This window comes from Lemur catta, chromosome 11 (assembly GCF_020740605.2).
Source record: "Lemur catta isolate mLemCat1 chromosome 11, mLemCat1.pri, whole genome shotgun sequence".
Taxonomy (NCBI): Eukaryota; Metazoa; Chordata; class Mammalia; order Primates; family Lemuridae; genus Lemur; species Lemur catta.
In genome coordinates, this window is record NC_059138.1 from 64,617,813 (window position 1) to 64,639,594 (window position 21,782).

Here is a 21,782-nt window from a genome sequence, read left to right on the forward strand (position 1 = left end):
AAATGAATGTGGGACTCACTGCTAACCTCCAATACCCAAAGCCACACCACTTTCCCCATTGACAAGGTATAGAAAATGAAGCGTCAAGGTAATTGGGCCCAGACAGATTCTTGGTGGGATCCATCTTTGGCTGGAGCAAACTGAACAAGGAGCTGGTCCATAGGATTCCAAAGCAAGAAAATCAGAGAAGAAAGAGTGAAACTCTCCATTGGAAGCTGCAGACTTCAGGTTAAGATAGCATTCAGCCACTCTGCCAGCCCCCTCGGACCAGCAAAAGCTTTCCCCAAACATGGAGGGCTCCAGTGACTCATTTTTTAGTAATTCTAAACAAAGCTCCACTGGGTAAGTCACTGCAAGGAGTCCTGGAGAAAGTCCTGGCAGCAGCTTCAGGCTTCACAGGGGGTCTTGCAGAAGCAGCAGAGAAATGAGGTCACCGGGTTTAGGAAAAGCCTCCCAACAGAGATCAGTATTGGAGACTAGAGAAAGACACAAATGGCAAGAAGGGGTGGTATTGATGAAATGGAACCGAGGAGCAGGGCCTAGACTGAGAGCTGCCCCCTGTGCCGATCTGGGAGTGATTGTGGCAGGCAGGAGGCAAGGAAAAAATGAAGAAAAAAAAAAGAAAAAGAGAGAGAGAGGACACAGGGGTAAAAAAAGGATGTTAGAAGGAGAAGGGAAAAGGAAAAAAAAAAACATGAAAGTGGATGTTGAACCAGCCTCCAGAGTCTCTTGATGTGTATAACACATTTACACTTAACACCCAATGTACCTCAGAAAAATAATACCAAGGTATAATATCAAGGTGAACTCAAATTACTTTCTCCCTAAGATGTGCCTTTTTTATGAGACATTTAACTGTTTGGGTTTTATTTTTTTTCCTCAGAAATGAATAATATTCCTTGCCTAAACAAATTGTAAGATATCATTATAGATTATTTTCTAAAATGTAGAAGCAATTTTGCTAGATGCTTGTTTTTGTTACTTGCTTGGGTATTGGTCTCAATTTCAATTTCAAAATATGTCACATGCTATCTCCTGTGTCTCCCTGCTTAGACCAACACTATGAAGAAGGCTCTGCCCCAACAAAGGAGCTGGGTCCCTCTAGCCTATCTCTGTCATGTGTGTGATTCCATTCTTCCCTCTTGACTTTGCTCTGGTTCCCAGCTTCCTTCCAATATCTTCCCACTGTTTACCTATCTCTTACTGAACTTTGCAATATGATTCTGGTTTCCTGGCTTTGATTTTCAATATACACTAGTCTAGGAGTAGCTTTAATGCTCTGGCTAGAGCAGAAGAGAAAAGGAGACGTTGGCACAAATTACAGAAGCCCAGTCGTCTTCAAGGGATTCTAAGCCCAACTATGATGCATGTTACTAATGAGATTGATAGCAGGTTAGTCCTTGCTGGGGGGTCCCTGGAAAAATTTTGTTTTCTAGGCTCCATCCTCCTCCCTGTCTTCCTGTGGCTACTATGATTATCCGCCTTCATCTGACCCAGAACTAACATCTAAAAAAGTGATTCTTAATTTCAACTGCCCATGAGAGTCAAGTGAGGGGCTTTAATGAATACTGATGCCAAGGTCCTACCCTTAGTGATTTAATTGCATTGGGCCTGCAGTGATGTCTGGGCTTGGGGATCTTTTAAAACTTCCCAGTCAGTTTTATTGTACAGCCAAGCTTACAAAATACTGCCCTAGAAACATATCCCAGAGTTCTGGTTGCCCAAGTGGTACTTCAATCTAACCAATCTCCACTCATTTAAATCAGGGAAGAGAGGGAATAGGACAGATGACATGTGAAATGTCATTCACTAATAAAGTAATAATGCTGAAAGTGATAAAGCTAGTCTAAGTATATCAGAATGTGTTGGAACGATGTAGCATTACCTATTCAAATACATTCACATGACATCTGGACCAATTTTGGCTGCAAGGAAGACGTTCATATTGCACTTGGTTTAATGTAGAGTATAGGAAGATAGAAACCAGAAATATGTGGTGTTCATAACAGAAGATCAATGCCAGATCCAATTCAAGAGAGTTGTAGAATGTATGAAGAGAAGATTCCGAGCAATGAGTAGGAAAGGACCAAGAACTGTAGCCAAGAAACAGGGATCAATGATCAGGAGCTGGAAAAACAGAAAAGGCAACCAAGGACAAGTACCAGATGGCTCCAGGTCATTCTAGTGGAATGAATATTGCACAAATCCTGGTTAGTATCTGCCCACTTCCACAGTGCAAGTGTAATTTGGCACCTGACTGCTCACAGGTCCTAAAGTAAGATGATTTAATTTATTTTCCTTGAAATATGTTGTACCAGTCAGCATAGGCTGAGTTATATTGCAGTGACAAATAATGACTTTCCTGCAAAATCTCAGAGGAGCAAAACCACAAAGTATCTCAGTCATGTCATACCTACTGGGAACAGGTAAAGTAGAGGGGGCCTCCGTTTATAGTAGTCACTCAGGGACCCACCCTGATGAAGCAGTCGCCATCTCAAATGCTGCTCATCTTCATGTCATAGCAAAAGAAATGTCATGGTCTTGTGCTGGCATTTAAAGTGACCCAAGTTACTTCTTTTTACAACTCACTGGCAACAACTGGTCACCTGGCCCCCCTCAACCAGAAGCGATCAAAGAAGTGCAATTTAACCATATGCCAGAAAGTGGGAAGGATCAGGAATATGATGAGTATCTCTAATGGTAACACACTTCATTGAGAAAGAGTCAACTTTTTGTTTTTCCTGTTTTTCATGGAAATATCTGTGGATAAAGGTATGGTATGTTGTATAACTGGTTTGTACTCACTTGAATGTAATCTTCATAAGGGCAAGAATTTTTTTTTAACCTAATTTGTCTCTAAAGCTTAATATAGGAGACTTCAACAACTATTATTAGGTAAATAAAACTCTAGGGAAAAGTAAGCATAAGCAAAAAGAATAGAGCTAAGCGTAATGTTATCATTTATCAGCATGATTATGACTACTTACTATTCATTATTTTAAAAATCACCAAGTAAGAAGTTTCCATATCCAAATGATGTACCAACTACACTGAAATGATGCTATCATCCCTTCCTCAAATTGCTTAGGGAGCCTTGCCATCAAGTGTGAATCCTCTCATATTCAACTACAAATAGGCAAGTCAACCTTAAAATGTAAGAAAAAGGTGAGGGGGGGCAAAGAAGATGGATTTTCCTTCTTAGACTCTCAACATATAGATTAGCATTTCATCCTCCTGCAACTGGCTGGGAAATCTTCATCATTTATATTGTTCTAAATTTTCCCTAAATTGATCTACAAATTTAATGCAACCCTGGCCAAAATACTAGTTGGACTGTTTTCTTCATAAAATTGTTTCCATTTTAATTTCATCTATTTCCTAACTTTCACAGAGTCACCAAATTTTACTCAAAAAGTCTTTGACATTTGCTAGATAGCTAGATTGGCTCAGCAAAATGTTTGAGGCCACTGAAACCCAGGAGTAAATTTATTAAGAAATGAAACCATATGAGGATAACCACCATCCACACCATGGGAAGAGGGTGTGGAGCCCAGTGTTCTCTCCTACTCTGGACCACCCTCTGAGTGTAGTGACAGAGACTCCAGGCGTGGGGACCTTCCCTCTTCACAAGGCCCCAGGCCCCTCCCACCCTGCTGTCAGACCTTGTGACAAGTTAGAGGGACCTGTTCTGGGAGGCTAAGCTGAGCTTCATTATGGTCTTAGGCCCAGAGTCTGGGCTGCACAAGGACAGGATCTGGCCATTGTGTAGTTTGAATCCAACAAGGAAGCCCAATGTTACCCGTAGGATGACAAGTAACATCATATGGTGACGAGTATGAAAAAGGAAGAAGCCATCATGACAGGAAGGGTTCAAGTTTCCTGGCCTTATCTAGTTGGCTCTGCATTCTGGATGCTGGTCTTCCCTCATGGCACAAAGACAACGTGGCCTGTCCAGTGGAGCTGCGTGCACAAGGTTCAAAGGCAGCAGACTGCCAGGTTTACTGTGGCCGCTCACCTCCCCATGCCGAGAGCTGAGTCTCATTCCTGTGTGTGTCCCCAGCATCAACTGCCTTCCTAGCATGTGATGGGGTTTTTGCGAAGAAACCAGGTGAGGATGTTCTGAGTGGACCATTCATGGCTGAGGGATGGTCAGACCCCAACAGAAGCTCCATAGGGGATCCCCGAGTCTCTTGGACCCCTTTAAGCTTTCTCTTCCAGTGGGGACCCTCCATGGACCTGAGCTCTGTCCAGCACTTACCTGGGGTGGGCTGGCAGGCACAGGATGCCGGTTAATTTCCACAGAATGAATGATTCTTTCTCATCTGTGGTTATTTCCTAGTTTTCACCTGATAAAGATAACACTGCAATAATTTATTTATATATTTACTTTCACCCACAGGTGGCACACAGTGTAGAGGATAAGAGTGTGGGAGCCAGGCCAAGTGGGGGTGGAAGCTGCCTGTAGCTCTGACTAGCTGTACGACCTGGATCAGTTACTTTGCTCTCCATGCCTCAGTTTTCTCATTTGTAAAATGAGCCCACTATGGAAATCTTGCATATAATACAGCAACGTAAAAGGTCTGTTGCCACTCTAAGTTACCTTCTGGTGGCAAGAATGATGCAATTATAGTAGAAACTGATCAGAACTCTCATGACATTGACTCTTAAAAAGCAACTATTTTAAGTTAATTTCTGGAAAAACAGGGCCAGATTCTTATTTTTTATATTTCCAATTGATAATTATCACCACACAGTTTTAAAAGTTAAAATGTCACTTGAAATTGTCATTCTCTGTGGGAGGGGGGAAATAGTCAGGCATATTCTTTACTTTATGAAAACCACACTCGTTAGCCATGTTATGTACTATGGCAACACTCTGCACGCACCACCAAAGCTTTCTATTCTGACAACCCAATTTTTTTCTGTAAGTGGAAAAAAAATCTTGTAGTTTTTTTCTTTTTTTTGTATTACCATTTGCCATATTAACTTGCCTCTTTAAATAGACTGCTATAAAAAATTGCATCTGAGCAAGGTTTTAACTCTTGATAGAACAGACTGTTGCTAGGTGAGCAGCGAGTCTCAGTGGCATGAAAGAGGGAGCAGGTGGCAGAGCCCACACTGAGAGAAGAAGATGTCCACGCAGAGAGTGGGCCCACACTGGGGCTTCAGGGCCTCAGCACCTTCCAGAGAGCGAGCCCAGGGGCAGGGGTGGGAGGACAGTTCTGCCATTCAGAGTTCAAGGCAGGTGAGGAGAATGCCCACGTGAAAGCAGGCAGCTGGATGGGTGGGATAGGAGCTCCAGCAGGGTGAAGAGGGCATCCCCGTGTAGGTACTGGTAGACACGTGTGACCTGTCAGCCTCCAAGCTAAGTGAGAGGGACATCCACTTGGCATAGTGTGTCGGAGCCTGAACAGGGTGAGGAGGGTGTTTAGACCAAGACAGGGTGGCCTGGCGATGGGACTCTAACCAGGAGCAGTGAGAGATGGGTGTTCATGCAGGGGCAGGGGCTGTTGTAAAAAGTCTGAGCCCAAGAATGGTAAGGAGTATATCTACGGAAGACAAAACCAAACCTGTGGTGTCAGGAAGCAAGCAGAGTGAGGAGGTGGCATACGTGGGGCGCCAGCCTAGTGCAGAGGATTGGAGCCTCAACAGGGCCTGTGGGCATCCCTGGCAGGAAGAGGCTCAGAGTGGGAGTCCGAGAATGTCCAGCCCACTCCAACCCCCGGCCTTCCAGGAGGGCTTAGGGCAACACTGTATCCTGTACATTTGCAAAGCTGATCCGAGTAGAGGTTGGCCTGGTACTGGCTGCAGGTGACCTGGAACATGGTCATTCCTCTATTCGTGCTTCACTCATAAAGTCTGAATGCTGTGCAAATGTGTCTAAATTATTTTGTTTCCCCCAGTTCAACCCTTTGAAATGGCAGCCAATGTAAAAACAATAATAAAAGAGGGAAAGTAATAATGTCATGTATATTTCTCTCAAAATATGAATGGTACCAATTCGTGGTACCAATATGATTGTAAATAAGACAATCTAACCAAATTCTGATAGGACAAGCCCTAAATCTTTGTTCTTCCATCCAAAATAACCCCACCTGTAGTAGATCAGTTGTTAAAACATCTGGTCACTCTGTGATAAATTTGGTTCAGATTTTTTCCCGCTTCTTTCTCCCAGTGCCAGGTATAAATTCAAGGGCAGAGAACAGTCCCTCCCTGCACTTACACACGGAAGAACACACACAGTGCCACAATAGCACTCCATCACAGTGCCAATCCAAGTTTCCTCTGCAGGAGAAACCACCTACAATTTTCAAAGACAGTATTTTCTACCTTCAAAAAGAAAATCCCAGATTAGCCCCCATGAAAATTTATTTTATTTACAAATAAAGTATAGCGCTATCATCTGATTCTAAATATCCCTTAGAGTAAGGTGAACCCAACTCAATGGGACCGTGATTAGCATTAAGCAAGGCCCATGCTGGGTGTGGAAGAAAGGACAACTAACCTTGGTGGCTACACATTACCCCATGCTCGAGATAGATGTTATGAACTGAATATCGGTGACCCCTGGAAATTTTATATAATGAAATCCTAACTCCCAATGAAACAGTATTAGGAGGTGGGGCCTTTGGGAGGTAACTAGGTCATGAGAGTGGAGCCTTCAGGAATGGGATTAGTGCTCTTATGAGAAGAGATAGGTCAACTCTCTCTCTGCTGTCCACCATAGCCTTACCAAGTAGTACTGATTTGATTAAGATAGTAGCCCTGAAATTATTGCAGAAAATCACCTCGTGATTGGCAGAGCTCCCTGGTTTGTTCTTGATTCCCTCAAGTAGAAATCACATCAGGAAGAGAGGTTCTGGCCTGTTTGATCACTACGGATTAATAATAATCAGATATCGACGATCCATTAGTGATAGAAAGAGCTATAATATCAGCATTTTCTACTGCTATAGATAGAACCCAGGGCAGTGAAATAAAAGGGTGTCATCTTTCCAGAGTGGAACAGGCAATGGCTGGAAACAAATCACCTTTTCCTGCCAACATCTATTCCAACAAGTCCCGTTTCCTCCTCCCAACCTGAAACCTTGCCTCTTTGTTCAACTCTCTATCCACCCTGCTCAGCCATCTCCTGCCCCAGCAAGTGAATCTTGATTGTCTGCCAGTCATTACAATACCACTCTCCCTGCCAGAGATTGATTTTGGGTGGAAACGTGGCTCAGTTCTGGCCAAGGATGCACGAAGGGAAACATTTAGGGAAAGGTTCCAGAAAAGGTTTCTTCTCTCTCTCTCCTAAGAAGGTGACAGTGGAATGTAGGCCCTCTTCTTCCTCTCAATAGTGACATGTCAGTATGTGAAACCTGGAACTGCTACAGCTATTCTGTGACAGGGAAAGGCAACCTAAAAAGAAAGCCAATTTAGGAGAGTATAGGACTTAAAACTAGTAGAAATTTAGAGCTCTGGCCCTGATTGTATGGATCCTAAAACTGTTCTCCTTCTAGACTTCTTGTTAATAGGGACAAGACACTTCTTTACTGTTTAAACAAGTAGATCATGATGTTCTAATATTGTAATAAAAAGAATAATCCTAACAGATTACCCCAAAGTTAGCACATATCCATGCCAATGAGTCTGTTACTGGCTCTGGGCATGATAAATTAGAGGGACTTATATCCTGGGTTATTAGAAGCAACAACTAGGATAATGTATAGATAAACAATGTAGGATCCAGAGCTTAGAAGCCATTAGAAGTCATTAGAAGCTGTCCCTTATCTGGGAAAAACCCATAGCTAGACCTTATGATTTTCCACTGGGTCTCTCTTACGTGGAACTACAGAGAAGAGCCTGGGGGTCATTCCACCAGTTAAATGAAGCTTCTTAAATGTTCATAATTAATACAAAGCATGAGCTTGTTATATTACCATCACTATACAGTTTAGGTGTAATCAATTTCTAAGCAAAAAAATGAAGTTAATAAAAAGCAGTTTATTCAAATAAGAATAGTATATGAAAAAATGAGGCAGGAGAAAAAATACCTGTAGGGTAAGAAAAATTTAAGGTATAGAAACTACAATTTCTTAGCAAAGAAACTGTCAAATTTACCAATTATAACAAGCTTGGTAAATTTTCTTGTCAAGGGGCTTCCAGCAGACAATTCTTGAACTTTTAGAGAAAACAGAAAAATACCGAGGGATAATGTCAGAGAACAACACAGTGTTGATAGTGGAAATCACTTTTGTCATGGGCCACACCAAGACAAACAACCATGGAAGTGCACATGTAATACTTTGAGTCATTAATTTGTAAAGGACAAAGATCGGAAATAAGGGATTTTCCTCACCGAAAAGACATCCTAGTTAGTAAAGCTATAATAGAAAATATAACAAAAGTCAACAAAAGGAAACTGAAAAGGAATGTATGTAATTACACCAAAGACAGGATGCATGACATTTTTCACCACTTAGTACTACAATAGGTAGCTGGATTAGCTAACTATACAATCTGACTTAGAAAATACAGAAAAGGATTATTTAAAGTAACGCCCTACAAAAATCTTAGTTGACTTCCTTTTGCCTAAGGTATTCACACTTTAGTGACAGTATGTTAAAAAGTTTGTGAGTAAAAATAGGAATGCAGTAAAATAGTTTTTAGACCACCTACATTTAGCATACATTAAATTACACAACACATTCCTTTTAATAAATGCCCTTTTTATAGCACTCATTCCAGTTACTGATAGAAACTGCAAACAGGGTTATGACATTTAATTAATTCACGAAGTGCAGCTGTACTTTAAGCTTCTGGCAGTTGTCCAATAATTTTAATGAAAATTTTTAAAAAGAGAGAAAGGCAAAAAAACAATTCCAGCAGAAGTAATTTTCCTATTAGTTGGTAATTTGATGGGGGAGGTCAAAAGATGCAAGCTCTTGGCAAGTATTACAACGCACATTAGGATCAGTGTGAGCAGGATGTACACCCAAGAAATGACATGTAAATTAGAAAATGCCATGATATTATTAGCTACACCCACAAGATAATATTACATCACCTGATTTGGTCAAACTCTTGATTTAAAGTAGAAAAATCTAATGCAAATCAGCTTAAACCAAAAAGGAAGTATATTGACTTGTATAACTAAACTATAGTGAAAGCAGGTATGGAGCTAACTAGAACCAAGGACTCAAATACCACACTATCAATCCACTTTCTATGTAGGAAGAAATGTGGCTGATGGCAGTTTCTGAGCTCATACAGTAACAGCTTAAGGATAAGACAATGAAAAGATTCTAGGGAAAGATTTGGATTGGCCTGGCTTCTGTGGTTAACCAATACCTGTGGCTAGGGTTGTGAGGTCCAGTTAAGTTTAGGTGTCCACCCTTAGACCAAAAGCTGCGGCTGAGAGGTGAGTCATGTAGTTCTTATTCTTATGCATTGGCTCTTTAATAAAACCTCTCATTATATGGATAAAGTAGAAAAATGAATACTTAATACTAATACATATAGGAGAAGTTCTAATCAGCACTAATTACAGAAAGGTTAAAATCACCAGGTTATAAAGACAACCTATAGAATGGGAAAAGAAATTGCAAATCATATCTGACAAGGCTCTAGTATTCAGAAGATATAAAGAACTCTTACAACTCAACAACTAAAAGACAAACAACCCAATTTAAAAATGGCCAAAGGTCTTAAGTAGACATTCCTCCAAGGAAGATATATAAATAGCCAACAAGCACATGAAAAAATGTTCAACATCATCAATCCTTAGGAAAATGCAACTAGAAACCACAATGTGTTGGAGAGGAGTTGAAAAATTGGAACCCTCCTATTGTGCTAGCGGGAACATAAAATGTGGCAGTCACTGTAAAGAGTTTGGTGGCTCCTCAAAGAGGTAAACATAAAATCAGCATACCACTCAGTAATTCCTCTCTTAGATGTATACCTAAAAGAATTGAAAATAGGTATTCAAACAAAGATGTGTAAAAAAAATGTACTTAGAAGCATTATTCATAATAACCAAAAGGTGGAAACAACCCAAATGTCCATCAGCTGATGAATGGATTAACAAGATGTGGTATACTCACACAATGGAAAATTATTTAATTATACAAACAAATGAAGTACTGATACATGTGACAATGTGTGTGAACCACAAAAACGTTTTACTAAATGCACGAAGCTAGACATAAAAAATCACATATCATGTGATTCTCTTAATATAAAATGCCCAAAATAGGTAAATCCATAAAGACAGAAAGCAGATTAGTGGTTGTCAGGGCTGGGATAAGGGTGATATGAAGATCGACTGTTTAACGTGTATGAAGTCTCCTTTGAAAATGATGAAAATGTTTTAAAACTAGATAGAGGTGATGATTTCAAACATAGTGGATGTACTAAATGCCACTGAATTTCACACTTGAAATTGGTTAATTTTTTGTTATGTGAATTTAACCTCAGAATTTTTTTTGAAGATTATCAGGTTATATAATTTAAGACCCACTCATTCTCTAAACAGAACTTTAGGCTCTCATGTAGAATTTTAGTGCCTTTAAATATAAATACTAGTTGATAGGCAATGTTTTAATTTCTTAATATTTGATTTTCTTCATAGGGGTGATTTTTAGGAAAGTGATGTCTTGATGTCTTCGTTATCCCACTACAGAATATAACTTCTATATCCTGAAATTTTTTTCCTTGTTCATAACCTTTGATTATCACTAGCCTTCCTGACCTGTCACATATTCTCTCATCCTAAAAGGAATAAATAAGTCATATAATTATATACTTACTGAATAAAAGACTATTAATTTCAATTCAAATAAAGGCAACCAAATATCATTGGTTTTACTGAGTAATACTGAGGTGACTGTTGGTGGTTCTCTATTCCCCATGTACAATTTTCCTTTCATTTTTTTCCTCCCTGCTCCCTTCCCTTGCTACCTACAGCCATCTAAATTCGTGATGTCATTGAAAGGAAACTTAATCAACTGGAAGTAAAAAGAGGAATGTGAGAGAAAACTGTAGGAAAAGCAGAATCTCAGGGGTGATTGGAGCCAGGAATTCTAAGTCCACACAGGTCACCCTCCTCTGTGACTCCCACTTCTTCCCCTTTGTGTGTTGGCTTTGTACCCGCTCCTCCATATGGCTGGAAATATGGCCTGGCAACACCTAGTTTATATCACAGCTTGTTTTAATTGCCTCCTCTTCACCTTGTTAGTGAGGGAAAGATGTCCGCCCTAGGGCTGTGGGGTTGGCCAAACACATGCACAACACTGGCAGATGAGATTGACAGCAGTTTATTAGTCACCTATACTCACAGCCCAGGGGAGAGGACACTGCACACCACACAGGACCACGTAGGGGTTGCACTCTGGAGCGGAGTGAGCGACGAGGAGCTATGCAAGGAAACGAGGGACTGTGGAAGGAAGACTCCGTGGTATCAAGAGGGTGGGGTGCCCCTTGGATTGTTTGAATAATTCTGCAGGCTGGCAGGGAATCGAACCAGCTACTTGGAGATAAGTTGCAGAATAAGGGAGCAGAATAGAGAGAAGAACTTGCAATTAGGCCATTTGAGGTCTTCTTTGTTTCAGATGTCAGAAGAACACGTAATATTAATTTTAGTCCTTATGCCACACAGCTTCACCACAAGGAATGGACTGTTCCTAGTTACAATTTGAAAAATCTTGGGGGAATTATTCTGCTGAGGCTGGCTCAGATCGCACGCATACACTTAATGCCGGGAGCAGAGTGAGTTATGATTGTCCCAGTCCTGTGTCACCGGGACACAGTGCCCCCAAAGGAGGACATACTCCTTTCAAAAGATGATAGTGATCAAAAAGCAACATAATTTCTAATCACAATATGTTCCTTCTCCTTTTTATATCATTTTCATTTTTAATAATGGACTTCATTTTGTAGAGCACTTTTAGATTTATGGGTAAACTAAGCAAAAAGTAGAGTTCCCACCCTCTTTCCCATGGCCAACACACACACAGTTTCCTGTGTTATTATGTATTATTGTATTGTTTGTATTATGTAATATGTATTATTATGCATTAAAATGTATTATTAACATTTTATATTAGTGAGGTACATTTGCTACTATTGATGAATCCGTATTGATACATTATCATTAATTAAAGTCCAGAGTTTACGTAAGGATTCACATTTTGTTTTTTACAGTTCTATGGGTTCTTTTTTTGTTTAATTTCAGAATTTTACAGGGGAATACACATTTTTGGTTACATAATTTGCTTTTGTACAGTTTGAGTCAAAGTTATAAAAGTTATAAGTATGCCCTTCACCCAGTTAGTGTGCATTGTACCCTTTAGGTGTGAATTTATCCATCCTTTTTTCCCTCTTCCCACCTACTTGATTTCCCTTGAGTTTTACTTTCATATGTGCACATAAGTGTTGATCCATTAGTTCCAATTTAGTATTGAGTACGTGTGGTGTTTGGTTTTCCATTCTTATTTTTATTTTTTTTGAAAACATACTATAAAGCTTTGTTACTATTATTTTTAATGACATTTATTGAAGGTTAGTGTGTGCCAGACACTATACTAAGTGTTTTACATACCTTATGTCATTTAATTATCATCCAAACCCTATGAGGTAGGTAGCATTTTTATTTATTTATTTGTTTTTTTAATTCAGGATATTATGGAGGTACAAACATTGTGGTTACATGTAATACATTTGCCTCGCCTAAGCTAGGGCTACAAGCGTGTCTTTCTGCCATATAGGGCACTCCGCTTCCATTAGTTTTGAGTCTATGCCCCCCACCCCCCACCAGACTGGCAACCAATGAGTATTACTACCATTTGAACACCTTAGTGTTGATCAGTTAGTACCAATTTGATGGAGAGTACATGTGGTGCATGTTTTTCCATCCTTGTGATACCTCACTTCAAAGGATGGGCTCCAGCTCTATCCAGGATAATATAAGAGGTGCTAGCTCACCATTGTTTTTTGTATTTTGAGTAGTATTCCATGCTATACATATATCACATTTTATTAATCCACTCATGTATTTATTGATGGCCACTTGGGTTGTTTCCACATCTTTGCAATTGTTCATTCTTGTGATCTTTCTTTTTGTTTCTTTCCTTCCTTTCCCTCTCACCTGTTTCTCTATGCTTCTCTTCTCTCCTCTCCTCTCTTCTTTTCTCTTCTCTTTTCTTTTCTTCTCTTTTTTTTTCTCTTTTTCCCCTTCTCTCTTTTTCCTCCTTCTCTTCCTTTTTGTTATATTCTCCCTCACTCTTCTTTCCTTATTCCCCTGCCTGCTTTTAATAGTCCGAGGCTGCAAAAGCCACTGCCAGCTATCTACACAAGTGGTAGGGATCTGGTGGCCTTCAATCTGATTTCTATTAATACTTTTTACTGAATTATCCAGACCACTAGGTAAATGGCAAAGAATTGGGTAGAATTAGCTGCTAGTCTATCTTTCCTACCCAAATTTATGGAAAATTGTGAAGCTTCTTGGCAAGTGTATCCTAATTGTGAAACATTTTCTTCCTTTGTTATAATCACAAATGAATTCATAAAACAAAAATTATTTTCTAAAACTTTAAAAGCCTTAAACTTGAAATGCAAAAACCTCTCAATGCCTTTGCATTTTTAATGAAAAGGATTTCTTCTGAACTCCTTTCTAATATGTATTACCTCTAATTAAAATGATTAGTGAACTTTGCTCTTCACTTTGTGTGAAAAGGTGGTAATGAAAGTATCATTAACAAGAACCTAGCAGCTTAATAAAGACCACAAAGAGCACACAGTTAATGTGGTCACTGAGATAGTTTGGAATTATGTACAAGGGCAATTGAAACACTTCAGGCTCTAAGAAAATAACAGTAACATCTTTAACAATCCATTTGATTGCTCATCTACGTCAAGCGGACCAAATATAATTAAAGTACATTGAAAGCTATGGGTACTCAGGCTATTTGTTTCCAAACTCTCATTCCTTGGAGAGTGTCTTGTCATATCCCCAGTACCTGGTAGAGTGTGTGCTTTATGGTGGGGACTCTAGAAATTTCATCGCCTGCCTGACTGAATGAATGAATAAATGAAGGGAACTAGCTTATCTAAAGTACTTTCCTCATACAGTGAAAAGAGCACTTTAAACGTCTTGATGGCCCACGTGTGGCCATCCATGGTGACCAAGCCTTCCTGGTGCTGGTTTGGAAGTCTCCTTCTGCCACTGTAGCATGTAGATGACAGCAACAAAGGATCTGTCACCAAGAATCCTGAAGCCACAGCTAACAGAGATCATCTGCAAAACTATTCCAGGACAATAAGGAAAATGACTTTGAAGCTGAGTCTTCTTTCAGATATTTACCTAAACAATTATGGGAGTGTGGAGAAGAAAATCCCAGTATCCTCAAGTCCTTGAGTTAGAAAGAATCATAAAGAAACCCATATGTTGATAGGGAAATCCATGTGTTGATAGATAATGTCCCCAAATATGACATAATGATTGTACTTTACATTGTCTGTTTTTTGGGTCTTTTTAATAAAGAATATAGCACAGTTGAAAAGCTTTTTACAAAGAGTTGAGAAAAATATTTATTGATTTGGTATTAATAATGGTATACATCCTGGCAAATGATATGATTTTTTTAAGTCAACACTCAGATTAAGTTGTTTAACAAAAATTCTTTTTAATTATCCTCAAATGAAATTATCATCTCTTATGACAGAAGAGCTGAATTTATTTTTACATTTAAACTTGCAGCTACATGTAGATAACATTCCAAGAGTAAATCTGTCTTTCTAAATTTAAATATTAATCTGGAAATTGTCAGGATAAGAAATTTTGTCAACTGTTTACTACATATAATGACAAGGCAAAGGATTCTTTTGAGAAAGACTGAGTTCGACCAGAGAAATGTCCCTTTTGGTCTTATATATATTTATAATTTAAATGTATATATAATATACACATAATAATATACATATATAGACATGTATAATAAGTTATCTATTGCTGCATAGCAAATTATCTCAAAACTTAGCAACTTAAAACAACAAATCTTTATTATCTTCGTTTCTGAGTGTCAGGAATCTGGGTACTGCTCGGCTGGGTGCCTCTGGTCAGTCTCCCACACGCTGCAGTCAAGGCCAAGGCTGTGGTTATCTCAAAACTCCACTTGGGAGGATCCACTTTCAAGCTGCCTCACATGGTTATTGGCAGGCCTCAGGCCGTCTCTGGCTGTTGGCCAGAGACATCAATACCTTGCCATGTGGGCCTCCATGGGTCAGCTGACAGCATGGCAGCTGGTTTCCTCATAATGGCCTAGAGAGCAGAGGAGAAGGTGCTCAAGACAGAAACCATAGTCTTTTTGTAACCTAATCTCAGAAGCGATATCCCATCCTTCATATTCCATTCATTAGAAGTGAGTCCATAAATTCAGCCCAGATGCAAGGAGAGGAGATTACACAAGGACATGAAAACCGGAAGGCAGGGATCACTGGGAGCATTGTCAAGGGTGTCTACTACATGTCTTTGTGCGTGTGTGTGCATGTATATGTATGTGGACATGTATATATGTCCATATACATATGTGTGTACACATGTTTACAAAGAAAGAGTGTTTATGCTTCAAATGCCTGGTTGCTGTATCATGTGTGTGATAGGATGTAGCATTGCTGCTAGCATTAACAAGACTTCTCTGCCAGTTTAGGATAAACTCATCTTTTTCAATAATTCTCACCAAGTTTAAATTGAGCAAAATGAGGAAAGGGTTAGTAATTTCAGTAATTTCAGGATTGAAAACCTATAATGAAAGTTAATTTTTATAAGTTGTATGGTGTTTCCACCCTGTGCCAGCTCTGATTTCAAGCTAGGAGCCTCTGTTCTTGGCTTTATGATTTAGAAGGCCCTGCCCTGGCCTTCCCCAGGACACCCCCACCACTGTGGGACAAGTGGATATGCCCATCTGGAGTTTTCACCTCCTCATCTTTTCCACACTCTTTACTCAGGACCTTGAAATGAAGGGTGTGTGTGTTCTCCTAGACCCAAGGTGTAGGCAAAGGGTGGCTGGGGGAGATGGACAGAGCTTAGACATGGGTGCTCATTATTTTTGGGAGGAAATGTAAAATCACACTGAAGCTAGCACGGGCTTAGAATTATTATTATTATTATTATTATTATTATTATTATTATTATTATTATTGCTATTATTTTGGCTGAGCTCCAGTTCTGTCTAGAGGCTTCTAGCTTTTGCAGATAGTATAGGAATGTTTCCAAATATGAACCATTTTCTATTCCTATACAGGTAGATATTTGGAAGTTTGTGTGTGAATTTTGAGAGGAAACAAGGTATGTAAGGAAGAAGTGGAAATGGCTGCTTTTCTGAGAGAGGTAAAGAAAAACTACATGTGGGCAATGTTCCTTCAGAACCCTGATGGCATAGTGTGGCATGGGGTTGGGTGAGGCCAGTGCTCCCCCTATCAGCTCAGAACCCACCATCACTCTGATAACTCAAAAAATGTTGATGCTTAGAACATCAGGTGATAGCATCCTGAGCATGGACCCTGGAGATCAGCAAAAGGCATTTTGGAGATAGAAAAATGAAGTTTATTTCAATAGTTTGAAAGGCAGCAGGCATTAGCCAGGAAGATGGGGGACAAGGAAAGACAGCTTTGCAGATGCTGCAAGATGACTTGAGTCTGCCCATTGGTGACTTCAAGACGTAGAGGAAACCCTTTCCAGACCCAGTTTGTAAGGCTTCAGTCACTGGCATTTGGATGCTAAAAGTTAAGCAATGAATATGAAAATACAATTTACAGGAAAAGTACAAATAACTGATTAGTTTTTGAAAAGATATTCAACCTCACTAAATAAATACAAACTAAAACATTGAGATAAAATTTTCTCTAATTAGATTGGCAAAATTTAACCAAATTGATACCAACCTAGAGAGAAAGGGGCGCTATCATATACATCTAAAAGTGCACAATGACATTCATTACAACATTGTTTGTCATGGCAAAAAATGGACAATAAATGTCCATCAATGGAGTAATGAGTAAATAAGCCTAAGCCATAAGATACATTACAATGAGACACAATGCAACCATTCAATTCAGTCACTCTATCTACACTGACTTGAAAAGATGAGATGTTAAAGAGAAAATTGAAGCCTGAAGAAGAAATATATAGTTTAATTTCATTTTTAAAAGAAAACCTATACATACAGAATCCAAAGTTAGCCTACCACAGTTTCATAGATGCTGGCAAAAGTTGAGACTTCTGGGTCAGAGACAAAGGAGAGTTTATTATGCAAAGTAATAGCGTAGACAGATTATCAGTATAACACCAATTCTCCTACTCACAATTTCGAGAAGGCAATATGAAATAGGCCAGGTGATATGGGCACATACAGTGGGTCATGTTATAGACGAGGAAACCTGAACTCAGGGAACCCAAATCTTTTATACTGGGCATTAAGCCTTCCTGACCTTAACTTTGTTACAAAAGAGGGAGACACTGTCTTTATTATGCTGCCCCATAAAAAAAACAGAAACAAAGACAAAGAAAAAACAAAACACCTACCCTTTGCTCTGAAGGTAGACACTGTATCTTTCAAGGCTATTTGCTATACAAACATCACTGAAAAATATAGTCCTTAACAAAAGCAATCCACATCTTTAGTACGTACAGTAACATGAGAGATTTGTCGAAAATTGTCCCCCCACATTCCAGTGTCATTTGAGTTCTGTGCAAACAAAATAAATTGTAGCTGTCAATTAAAATGAAATTAATTAAATGTTATTTTAACAATAATAATTAAATGTTATTTTACCATAGAACAGTGAAAGTGTTGATACTCTGGTCATCAAATATCAGATGTATCTTTTTAAACAAATTATATAGGAATATGTACTTATTGTAGCTATTCTATGCTCATATTATACAGTATAAAATGGGTGATAATGGTCATTTTATCTAATGAATATTTTTCACTCTCTTAGAAAAGTAACATCCAGGCTGATTGCTGGAATTATTCAAGACAAAATGAGAACAAGAATTTTTTAAATTGTATAGCTTCAATGACAGCCATCACATGCAAAAATTTTTTTCACACATTTTTCACTGAAAAATTGTTCTTTAAAAACTATTATATGTCAACATCTCAACAAGAATCTTTTACTCTGTAAACGATACACATTATCTGTCTAGGAGAGTGTTGATTAAATGACAAATTTTTTGAGCTGAACTTCCAACTTCATTTTAATGTTGAAGAAACTGAGGCCCAGAGACATGGAATGATTTGAAGGTGGCCAACAACTAGTTAATTTCAGAGCTGAGACTAAACCCCACATGCCCTGACTTGGAGCACAAGCCTCTTTCTTCTTTTCCAAACCCACATACATACATGATAGAGCTCTCAAACTGGGGTATGCATACCCCTGCAGGCAATGGCAGCAAGCCAGGGAGGTAAAGCCACAGGATAAACACAGGGTGTCTTGCTTCAATGTAAATATTACACAAAGATTTGAGGAGAGTTAGGGGAACCACTTTATTTTTATATTCAACAAGATTGATTGTAAAGAGGAATGCACATTTTACATGAATTTTTAAAATTTCAGGCTAGATTCTTCTGGCTATAATCCCAAGCCATGGAAGCTAAATTTCTCTCTGTTCACTCTGCTAGGGATACTTCTTTTGTAAAAATTTTATGCCACCAACATAAGGATGTTTAAGAAGACGCTTTTATTCAAAAAGTGTCTTCATTATCTCTATCCTTGACATCCCATAATTAAATTTGCTTTATTTTAGCCCTTATAATCAGTTAAATGGTAATTTTTTCTTGAAGAAGGAGCCCATGAAGACCTTATAATAAATGAGTTCTGAGTTCCTTTCCTAAAAATAGGTTTTGTTGGTTTTATTAAAAAATATCATTCTGTTTTTAATTAGTATAAACCAAAAGGTTTAAAAAAAAAAGGATAAAAATTTTAAGTGTGATTTTAGTAGAGATTAACTAGTGAATAGTTTACTTCTGTAAGATGCTCTCTAAAACTATTTTGCATATGGCTCTAAAATCACATTTGTATAATATAAAAAATTCAGCAAGTATTATGCTTTTCCATTTTTCACATAGCATATTCATGAATAATATCTGAAGTGCTGTAACACATATTAACAGCAAAAATGGGAGACAAGAGGCCAATAAATTATTTTATATGCTTTCCTCTCATCTGATTTTTATTTCTGGGATTAAAAGTGGACCATTCCTCTCATCTGATTTTTATTTCTGGGATTAAAAACCACTTAAACAATAGTTCTCAGATGATTACTCCCTCTGTCATACCTTGGAGGACTTTTACTCCCACTCCAGTGCCCGATATATTTTAGAACTACTGAAATAATGTGTACTTGATTTCCCCACTGAGACATTTGATTAATGCTCCATTCCAACACCAGCATTTTTTAAAGCTTGACCTATTTCAAAAAGCTACATTTGATTCCTAGATTTCAAGTTCAAATTTGGAACCAAAAAAACAATTTATTCAATGCAATCAACATTTTTTAAGTGCAGCATGTTAGGCCCTGGCAGAAGATAGAGATGTCTCAAACAGTGTCCTGTCTCCAGAGTTTCCTAAACTAGAGGGAAACAAGACTCACATAAATAAGATTACAAAATAATCTATGCTAGAGGTTTCAATACAGCAAGAGGAAATTTCAATTTCAAAAATAAATAAATAAAATTCACAGTTGGAAAAGACTGGCCAAATAGTGGCTCAATTTATCCATTTTCTGCCAGAGAAAGGATTTCTCAGCTACTGAACCAATCTGTACTTGTTCTTGGCCGATAAGGTCAGCAGAGTTCCTTCCATTTTTCTGTGCACCTCGTATCTTGGGAGCCTTAATATGGCCACCCCCATCTCCATCCCAGGTCTGGGTCTATGGTGAGGCAAGTGGGGCATTGGCTTTTATGCAAAGCAAGATGTAAGAAGGCACCAGAAACTCAGCATTCCAAATAAATAACTAAACGCAATATTTTTTAAAAAAAAATCAAAATGTATGCAAAAAAACATCCATGATGAACAAAATATCAAAATTTTAAATAAAGACCAGATAGGTAGTACTGCCTTATTTTCAAATCAAGAAATGACCGCTGTGCGGCCGCGGTTCGGGCACCCCGACCCCCTCGCCGTCTCTGGCAGAGCCGACCGCGCTCCCGCCCGCATCCACTGCACGCGTCACGCCGCGCAGGGGACAGCGGAGGGGTCCGGGCACGCTGCGGTGGTGCTGTAGGGCCACATGCACCGACGTCACAGAAGTCAGGGTTTGGCTTCAAATCTTCGATTGGATTGGCTTTTAATTGACTGGAATGCGGTAACTGTTGGTAACAGGACAATGGGCCGGTGGCCAAGCCAAGTTGGGGACGTCCGTGGGGCTGGTTATCTGTGCCGCCCGCCACCCGTGTCTCGGAGACCCGCGCCCTCTGCCCCGCGCCTTCCCGCGCTTGAGCATGCTTACGGCACCCAAGGCTGGCATACCGAGTGCTCGCCGGGTAAGCAAAGCCTGCCTCCCCGACCACAAGCCCCTCAAGCCCCAGCTTTGAGGCCCAGTCCTGCCTGCGGCTGTCCCGGGGGTCCGAGGAGGCGGGTGAGGGAGCGATGGCAGACCCCACTAGACCCTCCACCAGGGCTTGAGCTCCATAGGCTCCTGGGTAGGATTTGGAGGCTGCCCTTGATGTCCAGATTAATAGCCTTAACTTTCACTTACATTGATCTTTTCCGACTCAACATCTGAGATACACACACACACACACACACACAGTTTTTTTTTTTCCTAGAGTTCTTCTACCTGTCTGGAAAGACTTGGGGCTACTATGGTTAAACAAGGCTGCGAGTTCTATAACAAATTGAAAGCCACTCACTCTAAGTCCTAACTTGTAGTGTGTGTGCATGTTGCATGTAGGTATAGGAATTTATTATCAGAGAGGATATTTTATTCTATAGATTTTTAATACAGGCATTATTCTTCTAGGATTTAATAATCCCACAATATTTAAACATTTTTTCTATTGCATCTAGATCCCAAGGCATTGAGCACTGGAGGAAGCTGCTGCTCTTCTCCCTGTGCTAGAACTGTTCACATCCCAGTTCTGTGTTGGATTGTTTCTATTTTCATTATATGTTAACCAATTAATTTGAAATCCGATTTCCCCCCTCATCAGTCTACTGAAATTGCCCTCCAAATTCAGTGCCTTTTCTGAGTAACATCCTCTGCCACCCAACGCAATGCTGCAGATTTAAATTTTTCCTTCTTGAAATCCCTCTCTTGGCTCCCTTTTGTTCCTCTGCCTAAGTTTATAACCAGCCCTCCTCTGTCTGCTTCCCTGGCATGTTTTCCTCCTCCTCTCTCCACGTAGACGCTTCACAGTGCTCTTCCTCTTGTCCCACTCTCTCCTCTGGGCCGACTGACTCACCATATCTGCACGGCCACCTTGAAGGAATCTCCGCGGAGACCCGTGTTCACACTTGCAGCTTTCTGGTGCACCAGGGCCTCAATCTCAGCATTCCTCAGCACATCCGTCTTTCCTCCCAGCCACCTTTCTCATCATGAAGTCGTCACATCATCATTGTCATCATCACCTGGGACTTCCCTCGCCCTAATTCTCTGCCTTCAGTTACTTGCCAGTTCCCATCAATTCTCCGGAAACACACCCCATGTCATGTCTGTTCACTGCTCATTCACACGTGCCACCACCCTGGGGCAGGCTCATTAGCTCTGGCCTTGCTTTTTCAGAGGTGGCCTTATTTCC

The 21,782-nt window shown here is 39.7% G+C and overlaps 1 protein-coding gene across 8 annotated transcripts in view; it reads left to right on the top strand.

Annotated features, from left to right (window-relative positions):
• LRRC72 (leucine rich repeat containing 72) overlaps positions 1–21,782 on the top strand; it is a 150,364-nt gene that overhangs the window by 79,218 nt on the left and 49,364 nt on the right. Inside the window, exon 4 of one of the 8 annotated variants that reach the window (XR_006738089.1) lies at positions 16,281–16,324. The exons of 5 other annotated variants lie outside the window; for them this stretch is intronic. Coding sequence is in view for 1 of the 3 variants with exons in the window: in XM_045564081.1 (XP_045420037.1) it covers positions 20,484–20,525 (42 nt within the window). In the remaining 2 variants the exon portion in view is untranslated. Of the gene's footprint in view, positions 1–14,109; positions 14,516–16,280; positions 16,325–20,385; positions 20,526–21,782 lie in introns of those variants that run through there. 2 more of the 8 variants (XR_006738091.1, XM_045564081.1) reach the window with 2 other exon arrangements.